This window comes from Melospiza georgiana, chromosome 5 (genome assembly GCF_028018845.1).
Source record: "Melospiza georgiana isolate bMelGeo1 chromosome 5, bMelGeo1.pri, whole genome shotgun sequence".
NCBI classification, from domain to species: domain Eukaryota; kingdom Metazoa; phylum Chordata; class Aves; order Passeriformes; family Passerellidae; genus Melospiza; species Melospiza georgiana.
Window position 1 is genome coordinate 61904072 of NC_080434.1, and position 26716 is coordinate 61930787.

At 37.5% G+C, this 26716-nt stretch overlaps 1 protein-coding gene across 6 annotated transcripts in view; it reads right to left on the reverse strand.

Moving 5' to 3' along the window:
* Positions 1-26716, reverse strand: part of KCNIP4 (potassium voltage-gated channel interacting protein 4) — a 390138-nt gene that overhangs the window by 152140 nt on the left and 211282 nt on the right. Inside the window, exon 1 of one of the 6 annotated variants that reach the window (XM_058024103.1) lies at positions 23935-24057. The exons of the other annotated variants lie outside the window; for them this stretch is intronic. Coding sequence (XP_057880086.1) covers positions 23935-24034 — 100 coding nt within the window. The 5' untranslated portion in view covers positions 24035-24057. Of the gene's footprint in view, positions 1-23934; positions 24058-26716 lie in introns of those variants that run through there. 6 annotated transcript variants of the gene reach the window in all.

Consider the following 26716-nt stretch of genomic DNA (forward strand, 5'->3'; position numbering starts at 1 on the left):
AGCAAACATCCCTGCATACACTGCCCTGTGCACTGCAGGTGTGGGTAAAACACCTTGCTCAAAAGTATATTGGTCATTCTTAATACTCTGAAAAGTAATAAAGAGTCCATGAAACCGGGGAGAAGAAAATGTTTAAACAGCTTCATGCTCTTCTCCACAGTTTGGATTGAGGTTGGTTTTGATAGTGGACATGTAAAGTAGAGAAGAAAACCTCCTTATGTAATAATACCTTCCAGTGATTTTATTGGTAACATGAGATAATTCTCTCAAAGATCAGTTTGCAAAATTTCACCTGTAAGAGCTTCAGTCAATGAAAAGAATAATGAAATTTCAGTAAGCAACTCAGTGAGCAACAGTGCAACAACCTGAGATTTATATTTACTGGACATTTTTACTAGTATCAATGAAATTTCATGGTTCCAAAGCATTTTACTGCAGCTCAGAGTATGCTGTTGAATAGCTGCATTACATCTAGCTAGAGTAATTATAAAAAGCTGTCCATATCAATGTGTTATGTTCAGCTTAGTAAATATATATAGCAGTGTGATTTCACACAGGAGATGCAGCTTTGTAAACACATAGTAAAGTCAGTCTTGAAAATATGTCAGTAAACTTTTTCCTACACAATACAGACACATTTGGAAGCCTATTTTAACACAGGGATTAAAGTAATTTTAAAATGGTAGGAAAATGAATTATGTTCCAGGAAGTATATCTAACTAAATATAAAGATGCAGGAATTTCCTAGTTTTCAAAATCACCTCTATTCAGGATGTCTTTCTCATGCCTTCGAATATTTTTCCTTAACAACAGGAGCCTGGAATACTTAAGAGAGACCCTTAATGCTGCAGATTTAACTTTGTGAAACCTGATCAACTTGTGACTCCCCTTATTTTGTCCTGCATAAAATGTCAGTTCTCAACAACTGCATCTTTGGGGCCAGTAGCTCCATACACACTGAAAATGTTTCAAAAACAGAAAGACAACAGATGCCAGATAATGGCAGAGTGGGGATGAAATAGTAATCAAGGGATTTAGTGATCAACACCTATCAAAACTATTCAAGCATCCCCTGAGACCACACCTGTTTCAGCTTCAGTTTTCATACAGGTTATAATATCTCTAAATTAGAGAATGGAGTGCAAGTGAATTAGTGTTATTTGTTGAAAAGCATCAGTTGCTAAAACAAAACCGTTTAAATTCAAACTCTTTCTGAGTTTTGTAACTCAAAAGGTAGCATAATTATTGTAGCATAAATTAATGCAGAAATCTATAGTAAAACATGGCTAATTGATGACTTCTTGATAAGGAAGAGTTTCCACAAATATACGTATGTTTAAAACATAACCTTTAAGGCCAATGTTGTACAGCAGAACAGTTGCAAAATTCTGGTATTCATGGGAACTTGTCTCTTCTGCAGTGCTAAGTACAAATACTTGGAGGTGATACACCCAAATATATGCTAGGATTTTTAACTACGTCAGAATGTGCAAATTTTCATATTAGAAATGTATTTAAGTATTGATTCTTCCTCCATTACACTGAATGGAAATTTATTGATAACACTGCTAATAAAATAAGAGTGGCTTTCTAAATATTATCATTATTTAAAGAACTTGATTCAAAAATATTACTTCTCTGTGCTTTCTGTGTTCAGATTGAAGTCACTAATTCTGCTTCCACTTTAAAAGAATGTTGTAAAGTGAGTTTACAGCTCATGGCAGAAGATGTGCAGTCCAGAGGGAAGCTAAGGACCACTGAATGCAACCTCCATTGCACTACTCCGTGGAACTGGGTGGGAAGTTTCCAAAGCTAGGCTATGGAGAAGCTGAAAGCACTGCTTTTATTCAGTCTGAAGCACAAAAGGCAAAGGAGAGCATAACTGATGCCTTCCATTGGCCAGTGGGTGGCTGGTGACAAGGTGAAGGCAGGCTCTTCTTGGAAGCATGACAAGAAAGGATGAGGGCTAACAAACAGGGTGCAACAAGGAAAATTCTGATTACATGGAAGGACAAAACTGTCCACTATGAGGCTGCTCTGACACTGAGACAGGCAGCCCAAAGGGGCTTGGACATACTCAGACCTTAACTGAACAAGGCCCCAGCCAACTTTGTTTTAGGAAGTTTTGAACAGCAGGTTGGACAAAATAATCTCCAGAGGCTCTTTCCAGCCAAAGATGTTTTATGATTTTCTGATTTTATGAACTGAAAGCTTAGCTTTCAGTTCATAAAATCAGAAGCTTTCAGCTTACAGCCCCATTTTTCTAGGACAAAAAGTTATATGAAAAAATCAAAAGGGTTTTTTTTTTTTTTTAATGATGTATTGGTTTCAGTTGAATAACAGTTGTGTTCGCTGTGTAAAAAATTCAAATGCAAAGTTTCAGTTTCAGTGAAGCTTCCACTTCATCTGGGAGAGAGCTTCTGTTCTAAAGCTGTAAGTCAGGAAGTTCTGCTCCTGAAGTGTTGCACATGTGGTCAACTATTCCAACAGTAAAAGAAATGTGATCCCTTTCAGTCCATGTTTTATTATTCACACTGCTTTACCCGGAGTGTACATACATAAATAAAGAGAAGAAGCCAAGGTCTGGAAGGGGCAAACAAAATATCTGATTAAAACAAGAAACAGTCAATAAATTAAAAAATCTTAAAGAGCAAACTTTCACAATGTGCTTATTCATAGTAGGAAGAGGAAAATAACATCTGCTTAACTGTACAGCATCTCTAAATAAAGCTTTTGGATAGCTCAGTTGGCAGCTCACGTGAGCCCTGACATCTTAAGCACCAAGACATGGTGCAGCAGTGCAAATGGACTGTGTGTGTAATTATCTCAGATGGGTACAATAATGCTGCAATTCCATTACTCTGGAGACCTCAAAGTCACTCATTTTTACATCTCTTGAACAGACCATACCAGCTTGGCAGCTCTGTGCTTCAGTATGGACAACATTAATTTTCTTTGCTCTGAAACCTGTAGTAAAACAAACCTAATAACTGTGGTGATGTTCAGATTAGTGGTATAAAGAAGGCAGAAGGGCCTGGACTAAACTTCTGTCTAAAAACCAAACCACCAAACCAAGTATCTTTTGATATTTGACTTTGGTTTTGACTAAGGACCAAAGGGAAAGCTTTCAGTGACTAGTAATGAATCCACTTTAGGAGCATAAAGTTAACTCTGTAGCTTCATGGTTAAAGACTTTTCTGGTTATTTTTCACATTCCTCCAAAACATAAAACACCTTGAATTTCTCCTATTTGCCATTTGCATGGCTTCATTTTACAGAGCTGTATATATATGAAATTCTCAGGTACTGTGTTTTTTCTCTGGAAAGAATTTCTATCCATGTACATATTAAGGATAATGTCCCCATGTTCTAGAAAGACTGGTAATGAAGCTGGAGCATGAAAAGTCACTCTGACCACTGAGGATTGCTGGGCACCTCACACTGCTGCACTGCATGGGCTTCTGTCAGCTTGGCAGGGCACTCACAGTCAGTTCAGTGTTTTGTAAAAATGTGGATGATACAGATATTTCCTTCAGTTCTTTCTGTAAGAGCTCAGAAAGAAATACAGACACTGCAGCTTCACTCAGGGAGGAGTTTCCTACTTACCTTAGCATGAGGTGCTCTGTCAGCTCACACAACGGCCAAGAGGTGGAAACACTTCAAACTGATCAATCAATGCAATAATGAAAAGTATGAAAAACATGGCAGAACCTGAAGAAACAGTTAGTAGCAATAAAATTATTTGAAATGGTCTTAAAAGAAAGCTGAACACATCCAGGATGCTATTAGAAAATTAGAAAGTTCAGATTTCTTAGGTCAAATAATTAAATGAAGACTTAAGTATAAAAGAAGTTCCATGAAAGAGGAGATAGACCAACAGTGTCTGATGTAATTTAAAAATCTCTGGCTTCTTCAACCATGAGAAATTCCATAAGTAACTGAATAATTTTTGCAAGAACATTAAAATCTAATTTCCATTGATATTGTACAACCAAGTCACAAAGCAATCACTGATCAATACTGTTAAAACTGCACTTCATTTTCTGTTTTAAAGCCCTAACAACTAAACATGTATGAAAAGGGAAAAATGTTCAGAAAGTTTAAGCTTCTTGGAGCTTCACCAGCAAAGCAGAAGTGCCAGAATACCACAAAATCTCACAAGGATTTGCAATTAGTATATGCTGGACATTATGGCACCACATTTGAGTATTACGAGGTGTTTACAATTGAGAAGGGTCTCAAAGCCCTCAGATATTCACTGGTGACTACAGACACTTCAGTACAGAGTACATGTGTGGTTTTGACTTATATAAACTCCGCCTGATCTGAATGAATTCAGCAGTAAGGACAAAGAAGGACAAATGAATGTTAATTTGTAACTAATGCCCAGGAAACTAAAAATAAAACAAAGCAGAGATCAAGGTCAGAATAAATGGAGCAATATCCTTGATTTAAACTCTATTGAAAAGTCCCCCAGCCACAAACAATTTTGATTGATTAACAATATCTATTCTACTGGAGGTCAGCCACTTAGCTAGTTAATTTTATTTATCTATATTTGCCACTAGGATAAAGTGTTTGTGACATCTAACATGCTTTAAGCAAAAGTCTATCTTTACCAATGCAAGGCAATCTTGACAACTGAAAGCCCAAATGTAACAAACTACTATTGGTGGAGGGGCTGTATGAAATGAGAAACTTCATGCAATAAGAGCATTTATTCTCAAGGCTACAGGTGGAGACCAATAATGTGAAAGTAGAGAGTTAATATCCAGTTACATACAACAAGCAGAGTTCAAAAGTTTGAACACTTACCTCTTCGAACTAAAGGAAATGTTTGCTATGAAAATACTTGATGTAAACACATAAGCAATTTTGAAGTTTGGAGAATAAAACAAGAGAAGTAGTGAGGAGAAAGAGCAATACTGAATGAATACAGGAAAAGATGAGACAAGTAAAGCAGGCAGCTGCAATATGAGTAAATGTAACAAAATAGAGAGATGACTTTGAGAGAACAAAGAAGAAAAATTTGTTATTGTCTAAAAAAAGCAAAGTAAACCTCTTTTCTAAAGAGTAGAAATAGTACCTTCCTTAGAGTCAATTGAGGGAAGGCAGTTTTCCATAGAGATGTCACGGCTACAATTTCAAGTATGAAGCAAGGAATGAGGAAACAAGTCACACTGTTCTATTTTCAGTTGCATCCCAGAACACAGACACATTCAAGGAACAACTCCCATACTAATGCCTTCAGTGAAAGCAAGTTGTACAAATTGTTGAGATGAAGCAGTAGGAAGTCAGAGTTTCAATGTACAACTCGATGCTTCACATCAATACACACGTGAGAGGGTGACACTTGACACGGCATTTGAAGAGGACAAAACCTGGCTGCATTCAGCCAATCTGTCTTGCCAAGACTACATCTTTATATAAATCTAGTCAATTGATATTGACTGACTCATCAGAAAAGTAAGTCACACTCTTCCCAGGTACGTGATTTTGCACTGGCTGTGGGAGAGAAAGGTGAGCCTCCCCTGAGCGCTGGTACATCTGCTTCTCCAATTTAATGATCAGTGTCCCTACAGATGCTCACAGACCTGTTTAAGGAAAACCACTGGTAAGAAAATGACTCAGTCTTGCATTCCTTACGCAGACTGAACAAATGCAGGGTATTCAACAAATGAAAAAAGGGCCAAAAATTAGTCAAGGAAATTATTTTCCTAACTCAAAGACTTTTGGAAGTTTTACTATTTATGCTTAAACATTTAAAAAAACTAGATTTATGATCCCGAACTCTTGGTAATATCTTCTTCTACCTCCAAATTAATAGAATTATAAGGCTATAATCTATCTTTTTCAATATGCCTAAATGACATACTGAAAAACTACAGTGACCTCCCAATTACCCATAAAGATTTATGATTTTGTTTTCATTTCAAAGAACATTAATCTACTTCAGTTATAGGATATCCAGATTATCTGGAATTAAGTTTAGCTTTTAAATGTCACATGAATTTCTGCCATACATTTCAGTATTTGACTCTTGAGCTTTAGTACCTGTAGATTGCAAGGAACACACAGTATAAACACTAACTGCTGGGTGGTTTTTTTTGTTGTTTTAAATACAATAGAATATTGAAACCCCGAGTCAAAATCAGAGATATAATGCAAGTCATGAATGCATGTGTATTTTCTCTTTTTCCTGACAGCCAATAAGTGTATTTCTAATACCTCTTTTAAATCAGCAGTCAGATGTCCATAAAGGACTTTGCACTTTTCTTGTTTTCTTGTTCTACTCGTGAGCTTCTCCAGCTGCTACCCACACTGCTACCCCAGCTGGCCACTGCCCTCAGTGCATGGGCCAGATCAACAGCTGTGAAGGCAATATTATTTATAATCATATTCACCAGAAATAAAAATTGTCTTGAAATGTAACTACAATGTCCTATATGTAAGGCTTACAATTATAACTATATTTCTAAAAGCAGATGAAACCTCTGAGCATCCTAACTACAATTACTTGAAGGTCCCATTGAAGGGAACATTTTTGAGCTCTGAGAAACTTTGGTGCAGATGAATTTTGAATGACATGATGCCTGATAAAATATTTTGCATAAAAATAAATTTTTCACAGTGATGCTGATATAATCTACATATTTCTTTAGAATTTTTCCCATCTACACTAAAAAGTTGTTAGGTACACGGCTGCAGAAGCTGATCATTTTAGTTCCATGGATTTTCTGTAAAGAGATTTGCTGGCTAATAGATCTGGCTAATTAAGTGCTGTGAAATATGCCATGGGTCAAGGACACAGTTGTAAAAACTTCCTAGCCTAGAAACATCTATTAATTTACTCCAATGTGCATTAGGTCAGTAATATTTTGTTAACACAAAATAAACGATGAAATGATGTGAGAAAGAGAAAAGCAGATGGTTAACAATGAATTGCTGGTCACAAAATCCAACAGCTTGACAGATGACATATTGTATGTATCATGCCAATTTGGGAATGTTGCCTGGACTGGTGCTAAAACTGTTCATGGCTTGGGATGTTTTATTCATTTTGCTTTGCTTTCTACTTTCTTTTCACTTGGAGCTAAGTTAAATTCTTTATATACACCAAAGAGAAGCACAAAAAATAGATACACAGCATCTTACTAGTGCAAGATCATTATACATTCAACAGTACTCTATCATTTACAAGAAATTTAGGAATCCCAAAGTTCTTTCAGGAAAAATGCATGAGGAAAAGTTCATGGTCAAAGATCCAGCCTGACCTTAAGTAAGGGGTAGATGAGAGTTACAAGTGAGTTAAGATACAGATTTCTGAAAATCAAAAGTATTTTCTCCTCTTTTTTTTTTTTATGATGGCTATTTTATAATTTAGTTATTGATGTTGAAGAGAAGCAAGGAAGCATTATTTCAGTCTAATCTCCTTGCAACTTTGCTCTTGAACAGGTCTCATTTTTTTATTCAACCTAGAAAAGTTGAGACTGCATTTCAAATGAATTGGTGGAGTGAGTGCATCAGTCTGTTGGCCAGAAGGGAAATTGGGTGAGATCCAGATTCCTTTACAAAGGATCAAAAAAGAACTCCTATTCCTCTATCCAATTTGTAAAAAGTAATCAGTTTGTCCAGAACAGCATTGTATATTTGGTTACATTTTCCCAAGCTATCTATCATACTAGATACTTCATCAGTTCTGTTGTGAGTAAAGGTAAAAGAATAGAGAAATTAAAACCTAGCAAAACAATGCTCTCTAAAACCACCAATATCTCTATCTTGTACGACTAAAAATATTTTTCCAGTTCAGCTTCCTAGCAGCTCAACTCTGGAATTTTAATCCTACCATAATGTTGACTATCTGTGAAGCAAAAATTACCCCTTTTTATGTGCCATGTAATACTGAGATTCAGGTTTATTTGAGCTGATTAACAGATAACTAACATTTGGCACAAATGCTTGATTAAGACTCACAACCATCCAAAGTTGCATGTGCAGAGCTAAATGTTCACTCCTGTCATCAGATTTTAGATACCACCAACCAAATGTTGTGGTTTATATATGGTAGATATGTATGGATTGGCATTGTCTCTGTAAAATGAGTTCAACATTGAAATAAGAGGGGCTAGTGTAGAATAATGGAAACTCATGTATCAGAAATTGGTGCACCATAGAAAAAACACACCAAATCAAACCTAAATATGTCATGTGGAATGTGCTTTATCTATTGCTGCCTTTAAAAAGAGGAAAAGGCATGCATAATTTCATACACTTTCTAATAAGGAACAAACAAAATAAAATATATAGTTTTTAATAAACTGAATTCTAAACTTTTTATTAGGATAAATAGAATGTTCTTTTATAGCCTTAGTTATTAACCTACACAGGAATTTGAATAGCTTATGTTTCCCCTTCAAGACCTTGCTGCACTTTGCTTTGTCTTATATTACACCCATTATGAAATATTACATAAAGCTGACTTTGGCATTAATTTAAAATCTTCAATTCTACACTTAAATCTTCAAAATTAAAAAGAAAAAAGCTAACAACAAATAGTTACTCATTTGTTAACACATTTCATTCCAGATCCATATTTGGAAAACCAAACACAGATTTTATGAATAATAAAATAATTAAAAAATAAAATTGACCTTAGGACAACCTTTCTGTCAAAAATAATCTAAATGAGGAAAAATTCAGGAAAACATAATAAACATTAAAAAGTTTTAACTTCTTAGGTAGTATTTGGTGTTCTTGAAATATTCTTGAACGTTGAATTTCTTGGGACCATCTAAGTACACATGCATTTAGAGCTCCTGGCTAAACTATCTAAAAATAGCAAAGCAGATAGCCAGTCAGCAAGGCATTAATTCTGTTCAAGTCCTTCTAATATTTATAGCTTTTGAATTGGAAAGGACACAACAAGCATTGTGTTCCTAACTCACCTTTTCCTTTCTTCCTTTTCCTTGTGCATGTTGATATTCCTTTGCAAAACAGCAACTTCCTTCAAATAAAAGAAGCACTTTCAATTTCTTTGCATGTTTCCAATTTTCAGTAACAATTTTCTTCAGCTTTATCCAAACCCATATGAAAGATACCTGAGTTAAGCCTTAAGCTGCACTTTCTGAATTATTGAGTAAAATATTCCACATAAAAGACCCATGGAGAACTGCATAACAGCAATTAATGATAGAGATTTTTCTTTATATGCCTCAGTGGCCACCAAGCCTTAGTATTTCTTCTAGACTCTAAAATAGTTTCTGCTGCAGACTATGGCTCCAAAATAGAAACTACATTATTTCTGGAATAAAAACTAAAATATCAAATTGGCATGTACTGTAATCATATTTTACTCTGTCTTTTAACAAAATACACTTCATTTAGCATATGCAAACACTACAATAGTCAATACACAGCTTAAAATTTAGGAGTTGATATCTGAAGAACTCAATTTGACAAATACTTTATTGAACAGCTTCAGCAGCCAGTAATGTGTACCTCCTACCTAATAACTATAAAATGTCTATAATATTGAAAAGCTTAATAGGGAAAAGGTAATTCTAAAGGATCTCTCCCATCCTAACCAGAATTTTTTCTTTTATTTGCACTGAAATATATATTTGTCTATAAATCAACATATGAGATTAGCAAACAAAGGAAAATATTATCCCTAACATTTACAAATCTTTCTGTTCTGAAGAAAAGGCAACCTACTGCATAAAGAATTAGCAGGTGTGCATTTAAACAGTGGGATTGTTACTAAAATTCTTTTATATGATCATGTCTCTTCTTCTCTAACTTTATTCAGTTCAGACAAGACAAATACAAACGCTTGTGCTTACCAAAATATGACTTTTCCTAGTATGCATTTTGCCTTTCAGTATATCATGTTGTCATGTTAAACCACGTGTTCTTCTCCTTTCAGATGCAATCTCAAACTGGTTATAGTGTTTTTAGTTTTAAACGTAGTCACTGCTAAAGCAGAGTGGGAAAATAATCCCAGGATATACTGAGTATCAAGCTAAATTTACCAAAGGATTTTGCTTTTGCTTTTTACTTAGAAAATAAGCATTTAGTCACAGAAAATTAAATATAGTGAAATATCTGATTTTCTACCTCCTCCATACTGTTCACAGCTATGCAAAGTCATTTCATGTTGATAAGAACAAATACTGAATGAATTCCCAACTTCAGAACAGTGCTATCAATGGCACTGGGAACACAGTGACATTTTCTGCAACCTAGAATAGATACACTTAAAAAAGAAGAATTGCTGTGCCTGTTTTAATTATGTACAGTAAGTCCAAAATATACAATTTATCTCAAGATGTGAATAAATGTATTATTTAGAACTAAAACTGTTCTGTACTTTAGAAGCTGCTTTTGGAAGTGGCATGATAAATGCAACTGAAAAAAATGTCTAGAAAGCCAGAGATGTCTTTTCAGTTTAAATGGCCATGAAAATAAGAGACACGCTACAACTTGTTTTGTTGTACAAGCTTGCTGAATCTTCATAAAGCTGAATACATGATAAAAATGCTAATATTCACTTAGACTAAACTGCTGAAAAAATCATCTGTGCTTTAAGGTAAAAAGCAGCCCAAAATCAGATAATGTGAGCAAGAAATATAATGGTTGTGCCAAGAGAAGACAGACAAAAATTAGCTATTAAAAACCAAATGTGATTGTTGGGCAACAGACGAAGATTGACATATGCAGTCCAGCAATTGCATTTCAATTTCTGTAATGGATAATTACATGTTAGGCTCTAAAGGAGTTTCCTTTATAAAGCAATCTCTTTATTATCCATTATGTATGCCTTGCAAGGCATAAAAGGAAAAAACTCTCTTTTCTCTTGCAAAGACTCAGCAATTACCTCTATATAGATATCCTGGAGTTAAAATACTGCTCCACACAGTGGAGCCCTTACCAGTTTTTATTTCAGTCAGTCAAAATTTACTACGACATCTATGAAAACTGCATTAGCTTTAAATGACAGTCACTTGTGTTGAAATTTTAACTGGAATGCTGAAGGCTGAAAACAAACTAGTAACTCCAAAGATATAATCATTTCCACCAAATTTTTGGTAGCCTTTTTACATTTTCATATACACTTCTTCTTCCTAGAACTGCCAGGAACAGAAACTCAGTGAACATGTACTTGCTTGTCAGAAAGGGTATTTAGAGTACATGAAATTCTAGGGCAAGTCCTGGCTTAACTTCTTCTGTTGATGGTAGTAAATCAGAGCTGCTGGATATCTTCTGCTCCTAAGATCACCATCATCTACAGTCTTTCCAGGATCCAGTTTGGCTCTATTAACTTGTTTGATTCAAATCCCTGCCTTTGAACATCTTTAAAGAAAATATCTAACTAGCTAAGGGGTTGCAATCAGATCAAAACCTTAAAAAGGAGGAAGTTTTCCAGTTTCCATGTGTATGCCTGTTACACACAAAAAGCACAGCCCGTCCTGTTATAGTGCACAACAAGTTGTTGGGAAACCACAATGTCAGAATTTGCTCATACAAATTCTTTTGGGGACAAATTTATCATTATTTACTTCGCCATAAAAAAAAAAATTGCTTCCTATGAGAAATAATTGACTATTACAGCTGCTGTAGTCCCACTGTCCCAGATGATCTACTAAAGAGTCCAAAAAGCCAACATGTGAACTGCTTACATTTCTACACTAGAAAAACATGGGCAGTTATAAACTCCTCTCCAGTTCTGCTTTGGAGAATAGTTCCAAGCTGTCCAACAAAAAATAATTAATCCCAGTGTAAATACTGATGACTAATAACAATGCTGCTGCTGTTATAAAATACTGTCCAAAAATATAACTAGCGAAGGTCTAATCCAGAGATGAAAGTAAAAGATACTTGCTAGCCAGGTGTAGCCAGCCAGAGCTGACTCTGTAGTGCAGTGCTGCTGCTGGACAGCAGCAGGAATTGGTGAGGAATGGAAAGCAGAGACCTCATGGCCTGAATTATCTTGGCAGCTTCATCTCCACATCTGGTTTGCCACATCAGCACCATGCTTTCTCTTATTACCACACTGCTGCTTTGTACTGATGGAAAAGGACACATAGCACATTTAAAACAGAACATGATTACAAACAGTTACAATAATTCAGAATCAAGGAAGTTAAAAAATATCCTATGCTGAAATAGCTACTCAAAAAGGATAAGTTGGAGATTGCACATTCTAGCCAAGCACAGTCTGAATTCAGATGGCACCACAGTAAAAAAGGCACTATACCAATAAATAACTGAACTGTACCAGATTATAGCAAGAAGGATTATATCCCTTTAGTTCACGATGTAGTGGGAACTCTAGTATGACATTAGAAAATCCATACTGTCTATAGCATGTTTCCCACGCCAAACAAATGGAAGGCAGCAAATGTAGCACCAATTCCTAAGACAAGCCTGGAGAATTAGGAAGACAAGCAAATACTGCTTCTCTGAGCTCTGCACACCATTGCCAGAGATGGGCTCCCAGCCAAGATGGCTCTTCACAGTGACACAAATACTAGTTTTGAGTACAACTGTTCTTCTCATTGAAAGGCCAACTAAGTTCAAATTCTCTCCTTCCTAATACTTGTTTGGCATGGCTTGAAAGTTATGCTTTTTTTCCAGCTGAGTCTGATAAGCAGACTGTGAAAAGGAAACCTGTTCTGCCTATGCACTCCATCACCAGCGTGTGTCCTACAGACAGTAGCTCCCAGATGACAAACTGTGGGCTATAGCCCTGTTACTAAGAACTTATTGCCAAATCCTTGGCTATCATTGACCAAAATAAATGTCAGAGGTAAACACAAGTTTAAATGGCCATGAAAACAAAAGACCACTACCTCTCTAAGGCATCCAGTGATCATATTCATGAGACTGTGGCTATCAATCCACAGCATTTGAGGTCATCTCAGAATAAAATTAATTAAACCCTGTATTAGAAAAGGATTTGTGCTCGAACCACATCTGCTGTAGCCAATGTGAATTGAATTGAGGACTGTGGGATTTGAAAACTGGTAAGTCACGTTCCACAAGTGTTGTGCAGCCTGTACAGATGTGATGTAAGGTAAAGTCCATCAAGATTTAAACTATAGAACTATAATTTCAAAGGAAAGCATGGGGAGAACATCAAGACAGATATAAACAAAAAACTGTATAATGCCCCAGACAATAAAACACAAAGGAGGCTCAGAGGAGACTGGAATTTGCAAAGACATATCTCATCTCCAAGTTACTTTGTTGCTCTGAGCAGTAAGTATACAAAGCTATTACACTAAATGTAACTATTTGGGATGCAGGTAAGAGCATTCCCAAACAGATTATGGATGTCATTATCTATATTGTTAATGTCATTGCCACATTGAAGAGAGAGCCATAGGCTAATGGATAAATACTGGACAGTAATTTAGTAAGCTTTGGCCCTAAATCCATCTGCTTCTTATACCTTGAGAGATCTCTAGCTGAAGCCTAACTGCAATTTCATGTTTGAGGAATAAAACTTTTCACTTGCTTACTTGTACCTTTCATTCACTGCTAAACAACCTTCCATCCTCTTTAAGTGATTGTCAGGACACAAATTCACTGCAGGGTATAGAGCATAACCTTGGAATATGCTGCATTACAACCCCATAAGAAAGAATTTCCTCACTGAAAGGATTGTCAAGGATTGGAACAGGCTGCCCAGGGAAGTGGTGGAGTCATCATCTCTGGAATTGTTCAAAAAACAACCGGATGAGGCATTTAGTACTTTGTTTTAGTTGATATGGTGGTATTCAGTCAAAGATTGGACTCAACAGCCTTGGAGGTCTTCTCCAACCTTAATGATTCTATGACTCTATAAAACCAGCTAAGCCATTACCATCCTGATACCCCTCAATGTTTTAGGATCTTTCAGCATCTGAAAGCTGTCCAAAGAAAGATGCCATCTAGCAGCTGGAAAGTTCATGAAGCGATCTTAGAAGTGATATTACAGTAATATTACTAACACAGAGAATTCCTTTTGCCCTTCACCAGAAAACTGTTAAGTGCTTCCATCTGAGTCACACTACCAGGACACTGGGGAGGGATGCTTGGAGATATGGAACACTCAAATGATCAGACACATCATAAAATGGAAGCATTTTCTAAACTTAAATTACAACATATTTCCTAAACTTATATTACAACATATGTTGTAAATTAGAAAAGTTCATCTATTAAAACAAATTCATTCTTCAAGAAATGAACCATTAACTACCACTTAATAAAAATAAATAGTGTAAATAAAATATTGGTCCTCTTTAGGGTCAAGATGGATGCTGTTTGACACCTGAGAGTGTGTGTTGTAAATGTCTGCTTCCTCTTGAAGTCCTCCCTCTGGGTTCCTACCGGGAATATTAACTCCTTCCTGCTCAGGGAATCTTCCCCAGAGAGAACTAGCACAGTGTGGAGAAATACCAAAGTATACGCTTTCATTTCTGTGGCATATTGCACACTCTCTCCTTAACCTCAGAGCAAGATGTGACAGGACTGAAAAAGAGAAAAACTGCACAAGGACTCAATAACAGTGATCTGTCCTTAAAAGTATGGCATTAGAAAACACAGCTGCAGACGAGATTGATTCACTACCTGTTGAATTGTGCCATTCACCAGGATGGCTCCTCACAGCCATGTCGGCTGCTGAAAAATATATGAGTCCAAAGCAGGTCAGGTGGTGGAGCGAGGTAATCATTCCCTTCAGTGATTATTTGAGAAAAGACCTGGAACTGACAAACTCTCTGATGGATGAGGGGGGATGCTTTTCACCTTTTATCTTCCCAGCAAGGGCAGTGCTCAAGGACTTGAATTACTTGCCAATTACAGCTCACTTTCAAGAAACAGGCTGAGGTCAAGACTCTAAACAGCTTCAACTGGGCTCAAATAACCTGCACTTGGTTACTGAGACCATCATATTTTAAACAATGCAAAACACTTACTACCAAAATAACTAAAGAATTCCATTATTGTTCTTCAATTATAATAGAAATCCCTCCCTTCACAAGAAAAAAAAAAAAAGAAATTTTATTAATCCAAATAGTGATACTGACAGTGTTGAATATGGTACTTGGAACTCCAATCCTACACCTCCTTATTCTATGCAACCACACAACAAAGAGACGTCTGAAAGTGTTAGTGAATATAGAAAATACACCAGTATTGAACTTGGTATTTTACCACTTCAATAAATATTCACTACAGAGATTTAGAAAAATAAAAATCTGTGAATGAAAAGTTCCACTTTATCATTTTTCCTAACTGCAAAATCTCTTTTTACAAACAAAGAGTTGTGACACTGCAGGTTTATAATCAGAAGGAAAATATTCAGATTACTGCATCTTTAGAAAGGAACAACAACAAAGAAAAGATAAAATGGGAGCAAGTGGGATCTTCCAAAGATGGAAAAACAGTTTACATCTTTATATTCACCTATATTCATAAAGGCAAACAACTACAGATAATTGTTTTCCAAATGTTAGTTTGATAACCCCAAACCAAATGGAAGAGTTCTGAAGTCTCACTCTTAATCCAACATGTTGTTTATTTTTCTATGGTTGGCAAATTAAGGAATAATAAAACCACAGGAGATGGTCCACTTGTATTAATCCATATCAGACCTCACAACAGAAGGTCACATCTTTAGTATGGTTATTTCAAATGTAAAAAAAAAAAAACTACTAAAGGTTTCTAATGTGCTCTTCTAACAAAAAAAATAAAAAAAAACAACAACAACAAAACAAACAAACAAACAAACAAACAAACAAAAAAAAAACCACCAGAAAACCACCAAAATCAAAACAAAAAAAAATTGTAAACAATTTTACTCATATCTTTATTTCTGTGTAGAATCATTGATATGAATATTTCTATTTTGAAAAAAAAAGTAGAAGATGAGCTAATTATTGCTCAGCTTTATTAATGGTAGGATCTCAAGTATGGGCAAGGCAGGGATATTGTCTTACCTCTGATCTGCCAGAGATCAATTTTGAGTCCTCTCCTCAGTCTGAATATCAATTCCCCAAGAAAATTATTAAAAAATGAAAAAGATTTAGAAAGAGCCACAAAACTTACTTTGAATCTAGAAAACAAATGGTATAAGTGCTAAAGTAGTTTTACTTAGTTTCTGTCAGAAAAAAGTGAAGTTCCTAAACACAGATTAAGTCAATCTACAAAGGATATTGTGATTAATCTTTAGCCTTACTTTAGCCTTAGGGTTTTTACTATGAGATTTACCTTTTAAATGGCAATGTTTTGAGTCTAACAATTTTTGGCTTAGACCAGAAATTCTAGCATTCAGAAAGTGAGTTTATTATAATAATCCTGTAAGATAATGGAAAGGAAGGAAATAGAAACATTAGTAGCATTTAAAGTATAACTTTTAATAGATTATGACAATTTTTGCAATAATGACTCAAAGGTGAGCCATGTTCTCACTGAATGGGTCAGCAATCAGGTTGATTGAGAATACTTCCTGTCTTAACGACTTCTTCATTACTGCTGAACTATTACATCAATTTTTATTGTGAGCAAGTGAACTACATTTGTCATATCTCAATTGTCAACTTGCAAAACAACAATTCCAGCATCCTATTCTGCCTTCCATTATACCCTTTTACTCCTGAGAATAATTACTCTTGTTCTAGTAACGTGATTCATCTCAGACTACTTATCTAGCCATAAAATTGGCCAGAATGTGAACTCTGAGGTCTGTGCTGAGTAAGGGGCAAACTAATGCAATTTAGATTGAGGTTGAATAAACATACCTAATGAACATAGTAACTTTTGTCTGAACGTATTAAAAATTAGAAAAATCAAACTGTGCATAATTCCTTTTATCATCAGCTGCAAGTTACAAGTGAAGTAAGGCAGAGCTCTGATGGACCTCCTGTCCCTGGGATCTTATTAAGCATTCAGTGGCAAACTTGATATTTGAAAGTAAGGTACTCTCACTGTCTTGCAAACATAAATTTAAATCTCAGACTTCAAAGGAGGTAACTCAGATGGCATGTTAATATAATTTCAAAATTTAACATGTATATCCTCAGGCTAAATAAAATTTGACTCAGTATGGAAAAAAAGAGTTCTTTCTAATGAAAAAATAGTCAAGGACTTTACTGAGATGATAGATTACTTTCCAAGAGGACAGACTACATTCCTCTATAGAGAAGAATACGGTCTTATTCTCCAAGGGGTGTAATACTCACTGCACTTGAATATTATGGATTATCTGAAGAAATTTTGGCTTTCCAGAAATATCAGGTTCACTGAACAAGATAAATCTCTGTCTGCTTTTCAGATGCAGCTGTTAAGTATGGGGTGTCACCATCAGAGAAACTTATGCCGGCAGAATCTTGGTTCTGTTGTTATTCAAAGTTCCTCAGACACAGACAAGAAGTGGCTGTATATAGATTACTTTTTTCCCACCAGCAGAAACTGTCTTTTCTGGATATCAATAGACAACCCAGCCCTTTGTAGAGACACTGCTAGAAAAAAAATGCTGAGTATGAGCTTCTAGTACCAAAAGAATAGATCAAATTGTGGATGTACAAAAGTCTGATCTGATGTACCTACAGCAGCTGGTGAGCGTTACTGACATTATATTGTATATGTATGTATACAATGTATATTGGTCATAAGCATATATGTATATGCTTATGACCAATAAAGGAATTGTCCTCAATGTTCACCAAAACTCACTTCTCTGGTAACCCTTTTTCTTTTCTGTTTCAGATGTTTGCTTTATTTTCTGTATTAGAATTTGGTTTTAGTAATGAGAGTTAAACTAATAATCACATTTCTTCTGTGTAAAATTAGACAGTATTCCCTACAATAACTGATGCAGCCACTGATAAATAAATATCTGATTAATAAGCATGCATTTATCTGATGTCCTCTCCTTTTCTTTCATTATCTCAAATCATCAGCAATAAGAAAATAGCTCTTGTAGTCCACTTTGGATGATTGAAATTTTGTCTGTTTATAGAAGAACATTTTTTTGACTATCGATTCAATAAAGAAAACGTGCTTAGAGAACAACATACATCTAGAGATACCTCTGGGAAAAATGACTGCAGAAAGGAAAAAACAGAGTTGTGTCAGATTAAATCATCTGCCTCATTAGATCTAGGCAGCATTCAGTCTGGCTGAACTGAACTTTTTATCAGGTGCTGAACAATTAATCACCAGAGAAATAGGTCAGATAACTAAAGGAAGAACTCTCCTATAAAAAAAATAAACAATATAACAATGGCTAAAACACAAGAACTTCTCTAAACCTTAAGAAGAAGTACAATTATTTATATGCAAAAAAGACTGACATTCTAAAGCTGAGGAATATTTTGAGTAAAGATTACTGAAGGTAAAACCAGCCAGAAACCCATAATAAAAAATTAGGAATTCTGTAGGAAGATGCATTAGATAGTCAAAATGTTGCAACCCTGCAATAAAGAAAGAAGCTTTAGTTAAAATCTTACTTTTTTTTCTGTGGTATAGTATCTACATTACTTATAAATGTGAGAGTAAGAGTGAACATATTGAAAAAAAGTGAAATAACCAAATGAACTGGCTCATTTAAAATTCCCATTTTCCCATTAGGAAACCAATACTTCATTTTAAAATGTTAATTATAAAATACTAAGTTTGCAAAAAAGCATTGTATTGGTAACTCAGAGTGAAGGACTCCATCCATCTATTTCTTCGGCATCCTTTCAATTACATTATTTATCTGCTTTGGTCTCTGTAGATGTAAAGCACTAGACACTCACATTATTATTGAGTGTGACAGTCAGTGTTGAGAACAAACACTCTTCAGCAGACACTGACCTGGGAACACCAGGGTTTTCAGCAACAATGGACCAGAAGCCTTCAGAAGATGAGCCAGACATGACAGACTGCTTGAAGCAGGCATCCAACAGCTGAAGGCACCTATTACAAATTCTCATGGCTAGCAAGTTGCTTTTCTTAACTGATTATTTATCATTTTTCTAAGACTGTATACAGTTGAAGTTGAAGCTTCTAGTATGAAAAATGGGAAGAGCTTTTCTCTTATTCATTCTGCCCAGTAGGGGCTTGCTGACCAGTCACGCAGGATGCACAACCTGGTCAGATGCTCACATGCACATAATTCCAAGCAAACTACAGTACATGGTGCTGTCTACAAATGACTTGCTAGTGCTGTTTGAGCTGCATATTCAATCAAGAAAAAAATTCACTGGAGTTCTGCATTAAAGATTTCTATGTACTGCTCACTCATCCACATATGAGGAGTTGTTCCAACAACTGTTTTGATTCAATTTATCTTGGAATTTATGAAGACTTAATCAAACAGATTACTTCTAAGAAATGCCTGAAATTATTAATATTAAAATTTCTATCATATTTTTGTCTTTTTCCCACTGTCAGCTCTGCCTAATCATTTCACATTGGTCCATGTTTGCTTCCATATTTCACAATCCTGTGCATAACTCTCTTTGACATCCAGACCGATTTAAGAAAAGAAAAACGGCACAAAAGCCCCTATGTTTATTACACGCTATTTGTTGGATGAAATGCTAGTCATTATGAATCTTCTGAAATTAATATCAAGGAAAATCTTGACAGAGCACTGCAACAAGCTCCTCAGAGAGTTCATGGAGTCTCCTTCGCTGGAAGTGGTCAAAGCCTGCCTGGACGTGACCCCATGCAACTTGCTCCCTGTGAACCTGCTTTAGCAGGGGCTTGGACAAGATCATCTCCAGAGGCCCCTTCCAACCCAACCATTCTGTGACTCTGAGGTATTACTCCTTTTCCATCCAGGAAGAACACTGTGAGGAGGGACATCACTGTGGAAATGCTGACATTCCCAGCAGATCATAGCCTAGATGGCAAAACCACTCCAGAGGCTGTTGTAGTTTCAGAGCAACCACAAGTAAATCCCACTTCATTTCCAGTCATATACTGTCCTTATCAAAAATTGTTATAAATATCACAAGCAACTACCTATGCGGCTGTGGTTTTGCTCTTTTTTCCAGCAGGTGAATGGGAATTTGTTAATAACCAAGATTACTAAAATGGGATTACAAGCTGCTTTGATATTTTGAAGGAATCAAGTGCTTCAGTAATTTAGCTCGATTATTACAATTTTAGCTGCAAAGTTCTACTGCTGCCACTCTCAGGACTCCTAAACAAGGATTTTAGATAGATGCCAATAACAGAGATATGGAACCCACATGTTGCAGTAATATATATGGCTACTTCCATGCCATTCTTTTCTATTAGGTGTTCTAACTGCAGTTAGAGCACTTCCTAAAAAGCAAGGTATTCCTATATAAATATTTTTGATCAGTCATCTAATTTAGATTTCTTCTCTGAACCTTACTCCTAATGGTGTACGTTTCAATGCATACCTTGATGAAGAGGGGTCTATTAATAAGTGATTTAGGTTTTGAAAAGCAATCCAGGTTTTCCAAGAGACTTGAGGGCAAAGCCATTTTAACTCAGGAATGGGCTGACTTCATGATGCCTCAACTTCTCTGTCCCTAACACTTTACCCAGAGAAACTGACATAGAAGGAAGATGCTCACAAAGAAAACCTCTTCCATTTCTTCTCCAAGTTCATGTGATCCTTATACATGAAGATCACAAAGTACCTCTCAGAAAAGTACTAAAATATAGTGAAATCCTAAAAATCAACATCCTGACAATGGCATAATCTCAAGATGGTAACCTCTTGTACATATAGCTACTCAGTTCTTGTATTTCACTCTACTTATGAATGACTTCAGGAAAAACATGCCTTACAAGAAGAAATAACTTCAAATTGATACTAAGGTATATCTAGGAACAAACTTTCCTGATTAGGTATCAATGCATTACCCTTTACACCTAATAAATTACTGTTTTAAAAAAGCAATAAAGCTTATCAAGAAGAACATAACCTAATTCATGAAGAGTTAATGTTTAACCTAGGGACAAAACCTATGCAATCCACAGCCCATGACAGTGAATAAATCTATTCTGCTACTCATCACTTTAGGAGCTGTCATACAATATTCAAAGCAACTATTTGAAAATACTTCTATAACAACAGTAAAGCCACTCAGCAGTTAAAGGCAACTGGGCAAAACCACAGAAAGCATACAGCAATCTAAGTGGGTGTAATGCATCATAAAATAATTTTTAACTGAAAGATAAAGTCTCTGGAACCCACAACCTACTAAAGTGTATAAATCTGTTCTGCTACTTATCACTTTCAGAGCTGTCATACAATATTAAAAACATCTATTTGAAAATACTTCTTCTACAACAACAGAATCACTCAGCAGTTGAAGGCAATTGGACAAAACCACAGAAAGCATGCTGTTATCTGAGAGACTACAGCAGAAATATAAGGAAGTATATATAATATTTACTCTGAAAATACTTCATTATTTTCAAGAAAATGAAAATAATTGCATACTATTATTATGATAAAATTTGCATTGAAGAGTCTGAAGGAAGCAGACTATTTCTTACACTAGTTATTATGACAGTGAATGGAGTGCTCTTGATTTACATCATTAGACTTGATTCTTCTCAATTCACAAAATCTCACAAAGTTCAGAATTATGACAATTCAGTGCGATGTAAGTTATCTTCAAGCTTTTGTTACCATGATAGGGACACAACAGGACTGACACCTCAGTCTCTACCAAAGCTTCAGGATAAAAAAGAAAGGATATAACCTACCCAAACTCAGAAAATCTACAAATGTCTTTATAAAACCCAACATTTTCAGAAAGCTGAGACCAACTTCCTCACTGGTTTTCAGAAAGGCAGATGGGTAGTCTGACTACACTTGGGTTTTTTTAGCATTCTATTTAAAAACTTCTCTAATATTTGCACAATTTTACAATGTATATACTTTCCCTTCAAGAGTGGAAATTAATAGCCTTGATGCTTATTAACATATTGAAAAGTTCTTCAATTCTCTAGTAAAAGTGTACAAATCTTCCTTTTTTCCTATTGTAATCAGTACAGATTTTTAAATCACAAGTTTAAGGAAAAAAATTGGGGGGAAGAAATCTGCACTGGTCCTGAACTAAGAGGAAAAAAAATCTTCAGTCTGTGAAATTTAGCTAATGCCCATTGACACACACCATTATTTATATCTGTTACTTGATTCTCGTGTAACCTGCCTTCTATGTCATTCACAGAAGTAGAATATCACAGAGGAATGGTGCACATATGTCTTCCAGGGGTTTCCTCTAGCTGGCATGCTGGAAACCTGTCCTGCACTAGGTAGGAAGAAACTTTCAGACTGTTCACACACAGAATCCCAGACTTCTGGCGAGCGAGGTAGGAAAACCAGAATTTTTTCTTACAGAACTAATACAACCACCTTCAGACATCTTCACTATATTTTGAATTGTCTTTCCATTATCAGCTTCTCCAGCCACAGCAACAAGTAGAGACAACAATCAAAATAAGTATTTTATGAGGGAACCCAAACAGATGTGGCAATCAGACTCGACAGAGCACACCCAAGCATGCCAAACAACCTAAAATGTAAATATAGATCTCTTCCCCCCTCCTCCCCCCCCTCAGTCTTTGCAGCCTCTAATGCTGAAAATAACTTTTATGATAACATTTATCATGTTAATTAGTATTTATATTTAAACTGAACTCAGAAAAAAAAAAGAAAATAAAAAGTCCATATATTTAAGGCAATCTCTGTGTTGTTATTTAATGTAATGTACTTGAACACAAACATAAAATCTTTATAAAAATGCACTTGATGTCTGCAGGGCTTTAAGATTCTGTAACAAGATTCTAGCAAGTCCATGCAAGACAGCAACACAGAGAGAGAATCAGCTGTAACTTCCTTATTTAAAATCGCTTGAAAGGAAGACTGTGTTTCTTGAAAGGGTTACATAAACAGGAAAGGACTACTTTAGATGTTTTCATAGAGGAAAATTTTGCTTATTTCCTTAAACCATATTTTTTGTTATGAAACCATAATTAGTCAACAAAGTTGTCCTTTTCACAGGTGTATCTATCTACACTGTATTCAAATGCCAGCCTTCAGGAAGATTTGGGAATACAATATTCTTTCAACAGTTGAGAAACAGACCACTTCAGACTGTAAACTAATAAAATACTAGGATGTAATGATTGTCATTACATTATCAACCATGCTGCAAGCGGTGGTTTTTTGATCTAACTCTTCATATGGTACAAATAACAGCTGTCTTAGAAATAAGGTAAAAATAATAAATATTCCACTATTCCACAGGTAAAAAGTACATGTAAAATAAAGTAGTCTTGGTTTTAATTTTTACTGTTTTATAAAGAAACAATATTGCTAATAGAGGAGGGGATCTGTCTAAGAAAAACAAAGCATCAAACAATAAAATTTGCACATGATTGCCCTTAGTGAATGTTCAAGTTGCTTAGTTTGTATCTGAGGATTGTAGCTCTTCCTCAAGCACAGTTTAAAATGTTAACAGTAAATTAAACATTCAACAGGTTTTTAAATGCTATAAAAGATGTATCTTGATCTTATAACAATTCTAGTAGAGATGTTGTTAAGGTGAACACATTACAAAACAACTTTGATTGCAAGACAGTTTGAATGCAATATGATTGCCTGTAATCATACTAAAACCTGCTTTACCCTCCACTACTTTAAACGCTCAGATTTAAAACAGGAATAAGAGATTTAGACTTTAACCCCTAAGTTCATACTGGCAGTTTCCTGGACACCTGGACACGAGTTTATTTCTCGTACAAAATTTTAAACCAGCACAACCAACATCCACAACAGACAGCCACTGATGCGCACGTCGCTCTGGAGGTGATTCGGGTAGTGCCTTGCATCAGTTCACAGGTGCCTCGCTGCAAGAGAATAACCAAAACAGAAAAATGACGAGCCACTGAAAAGCACTCCCTTACCTTCTAAACCTGCTTCAATCAGCCCAAACTGTTCCAACACTTTTACAAAGAGCACAATCACGATCAACACCGCTATCATTTCAAGCCCTTCCAAGTTCATGGTGAGTTAGGTCATGGTCTGACCACCGCCACTGAGGAAAGTGTTCTTCTGCCCGGCTTTCTTTGCAAAGCCATTAAACTAGGCGCGGAAGGCTCCTGCGAGGGAAGGGGGCGAGTGGGAGGGGAGCGCCAGGGAGCACATCCCGCTGCCCCAGCGGAGAGGCGGGCGGCTCAGCTCCGGCCTGCCGGCACTGCCCGGCTCGGCTCGGCCCGGCCCGGCACGGCCATGCGGGCAGCGGGGCGGCCGGCGGGACACACCCGGGAGAGGGCCCGGGAGCGGCCGGCGCTGCTGCCGGCGGGGGGAGCCGCTCCCGGGCTGGCGGCGGAGCCAGCGGCGGGCACCGAGAGGTTGCCGCGGCAACGCGGGGAGCGCCGGGCACGGACACGGACACGGACAGGGACAGGGACAGGAACACTGGCACGGACACGGACACGGGCATGGGCACAGCCCGGACACTGACACGGGCACGGACACGGGCATGGGCACTGCCCCGGACACTGACACGGGCACGGACACGGGCAATGACACGGACACGGGCATGGGCAATGTCCCGGACACTGACACGGGCACGGACACGGGCATGGGCACAGCCCCGAACAATGACAAGGGCATGGGCACAGCCCCGGGCGCGGACACTGACACAGCCCCGGGCACGGGCACAGCTCCAGGTACGGGCACGGCCGCGGGCACAGCCCCGGACAATGACACGGACACAGCCGCGGGCACTGACATGGGCACGGGCACGGACACGGACAGAGCCCCTGGCACGGGCACAGCCCCGGGCACGGACACGGGCACAGCCCCTGGCACGGGCACAACCACGGACACGGACACGGACACAGCCCCGGGCATGGGCACAGCCCCGGACACGGACAAGGGCACAGCCCCGGGCACGGACACGGATACAGCCCCTGGCACGGGCACAGCCCCGGACACGGACAAGGGCACAGCCCTGGACACAGCCCCGGGCACGGACACGGGCACGGACACGGACACAGCCCCGGGCATGGGCACAGCCCCGGACACGGACACGGGCACGGGCAGAGCCCCGCGGAGCTGCCCCGGCGCTGGAGGCGCTCGGGTGGCACCGCCGGCCCTGGAAGGGGCGAGACGGGCCGCCGGGGCACGAGTCCCATCGCCGCTCCCGGCTGGGGCCGGCTCCAGCCCGAGGATGTGTCGGTGCGGCCCTTGCCAAGTTCTCCGTTAGTTACTCCCGGTAAAACAGCTGCCTCGCTACATTAACATTCCACCTGTTGCATGTGGCAGGTAATCACAACATTGTATATGTACCATCAAGCTAGGAATCATTTTTTTTCTTGGTCTGCTGGGGGGGAGTTGTAATTACAGGCAAAAAAAAGAGATGTCTCAGATTCTTTAAGATTTATTCTCTGGGCTGATTTGGAAAAAATAATTGAAAATACAAACAAAGAATCATAGTCTGAGCCATAGAATGGTTTAGTTCGGAAGGGACCTTAAAGATCATCTAGTTCCAGTCTCCTCACCACAAGCAAGGGAACACCTACCACCGGACTAGATTGTTCAAAGCTCCATCCAGCCTGGCTGTGGACATTTCCAGGGATGGGGCAAGAAAAAGGAGAAGCAAGCTCATTTTTTTTATTGTTTCTCACTTCAGTAAGATTTTCTAAACAAGTCTTTTCCATGGAAAACATTCCTGGTGAAATACAGGAATGCTGACCTCAGGACTTAACTGGTAGCTTTAACCACTAACAGCCACTGGCCTACCTGCAACAGTCTGCAGTACTGGCATTGTCACATGCAGTGTATTCATAGTTAAGGATTTACTCTTTAAATCCCTTCAAAATTTAGCATCTAAGAAGAAATTTACAATAGAAAAACAGCACCTCTATTGCAGCAAAAAATGAGCAGGGGAACAATTGCAACTAATTTAATCCTGTCTGGTAGAGCACTGTCCCCCTCATGGTTGAAATACATTACTGCCAAGGGCTCGGTTTTCTTTCTTTCCTTAGATAAGATTAAAAAAAAGAAATCATTGCGTTATGTGAGAACTGGCAGAAAGTTCTACGTCCCCCGGGTATACTTGCATTATAATGGGTGTTGTCATTACCGAAAACAGTGCAATGAACTGAGAGTAATGGCACTAACAGATAGACTATAGGTACCTTTTTTGTACAGTGGATAGATAAAGCCTTACAGCGTAATGTTCATGTGACACTATTCTATGATTTTTACTCAGGATTGGGCTCCTTAAATCTGGTTAAACTTTTTCTGTCAGAAAATCTATGTTTCAACACTCCATCCTGAATATTTCAGTTCTGCAGGCAGATTTTCATTGGGAATCTTTGCTTTTATTTGCTGCAAACTTTCTCCTTATGTTCTTTTTTTTTTTCTCATTCAAACTTTGTTCCAAGCAAGGCTAAATGTCTTCTCCCTCTAAGCCATCTTATCAATGGCTGTAAGGAAAGTAGGTCCAGCTTTCCTTCAGTGTTGAACTAAAATAGATTATCAGCATCAGGAACACAAAATCTGCAATCTTGTATGCCTTCACCCAAAGGGATACAGGTTGTGTTTGGGTATGTGCAACTTCATCACCTGAAAGGACACACTCCTTTTCATTAATAGCTTTGGTAATATCGGTCTGCTGAAAATTTAAAAATGAAAACACTTTTTAAAGGTACTTTTGTGGCAGTTCCACTTAGTCAG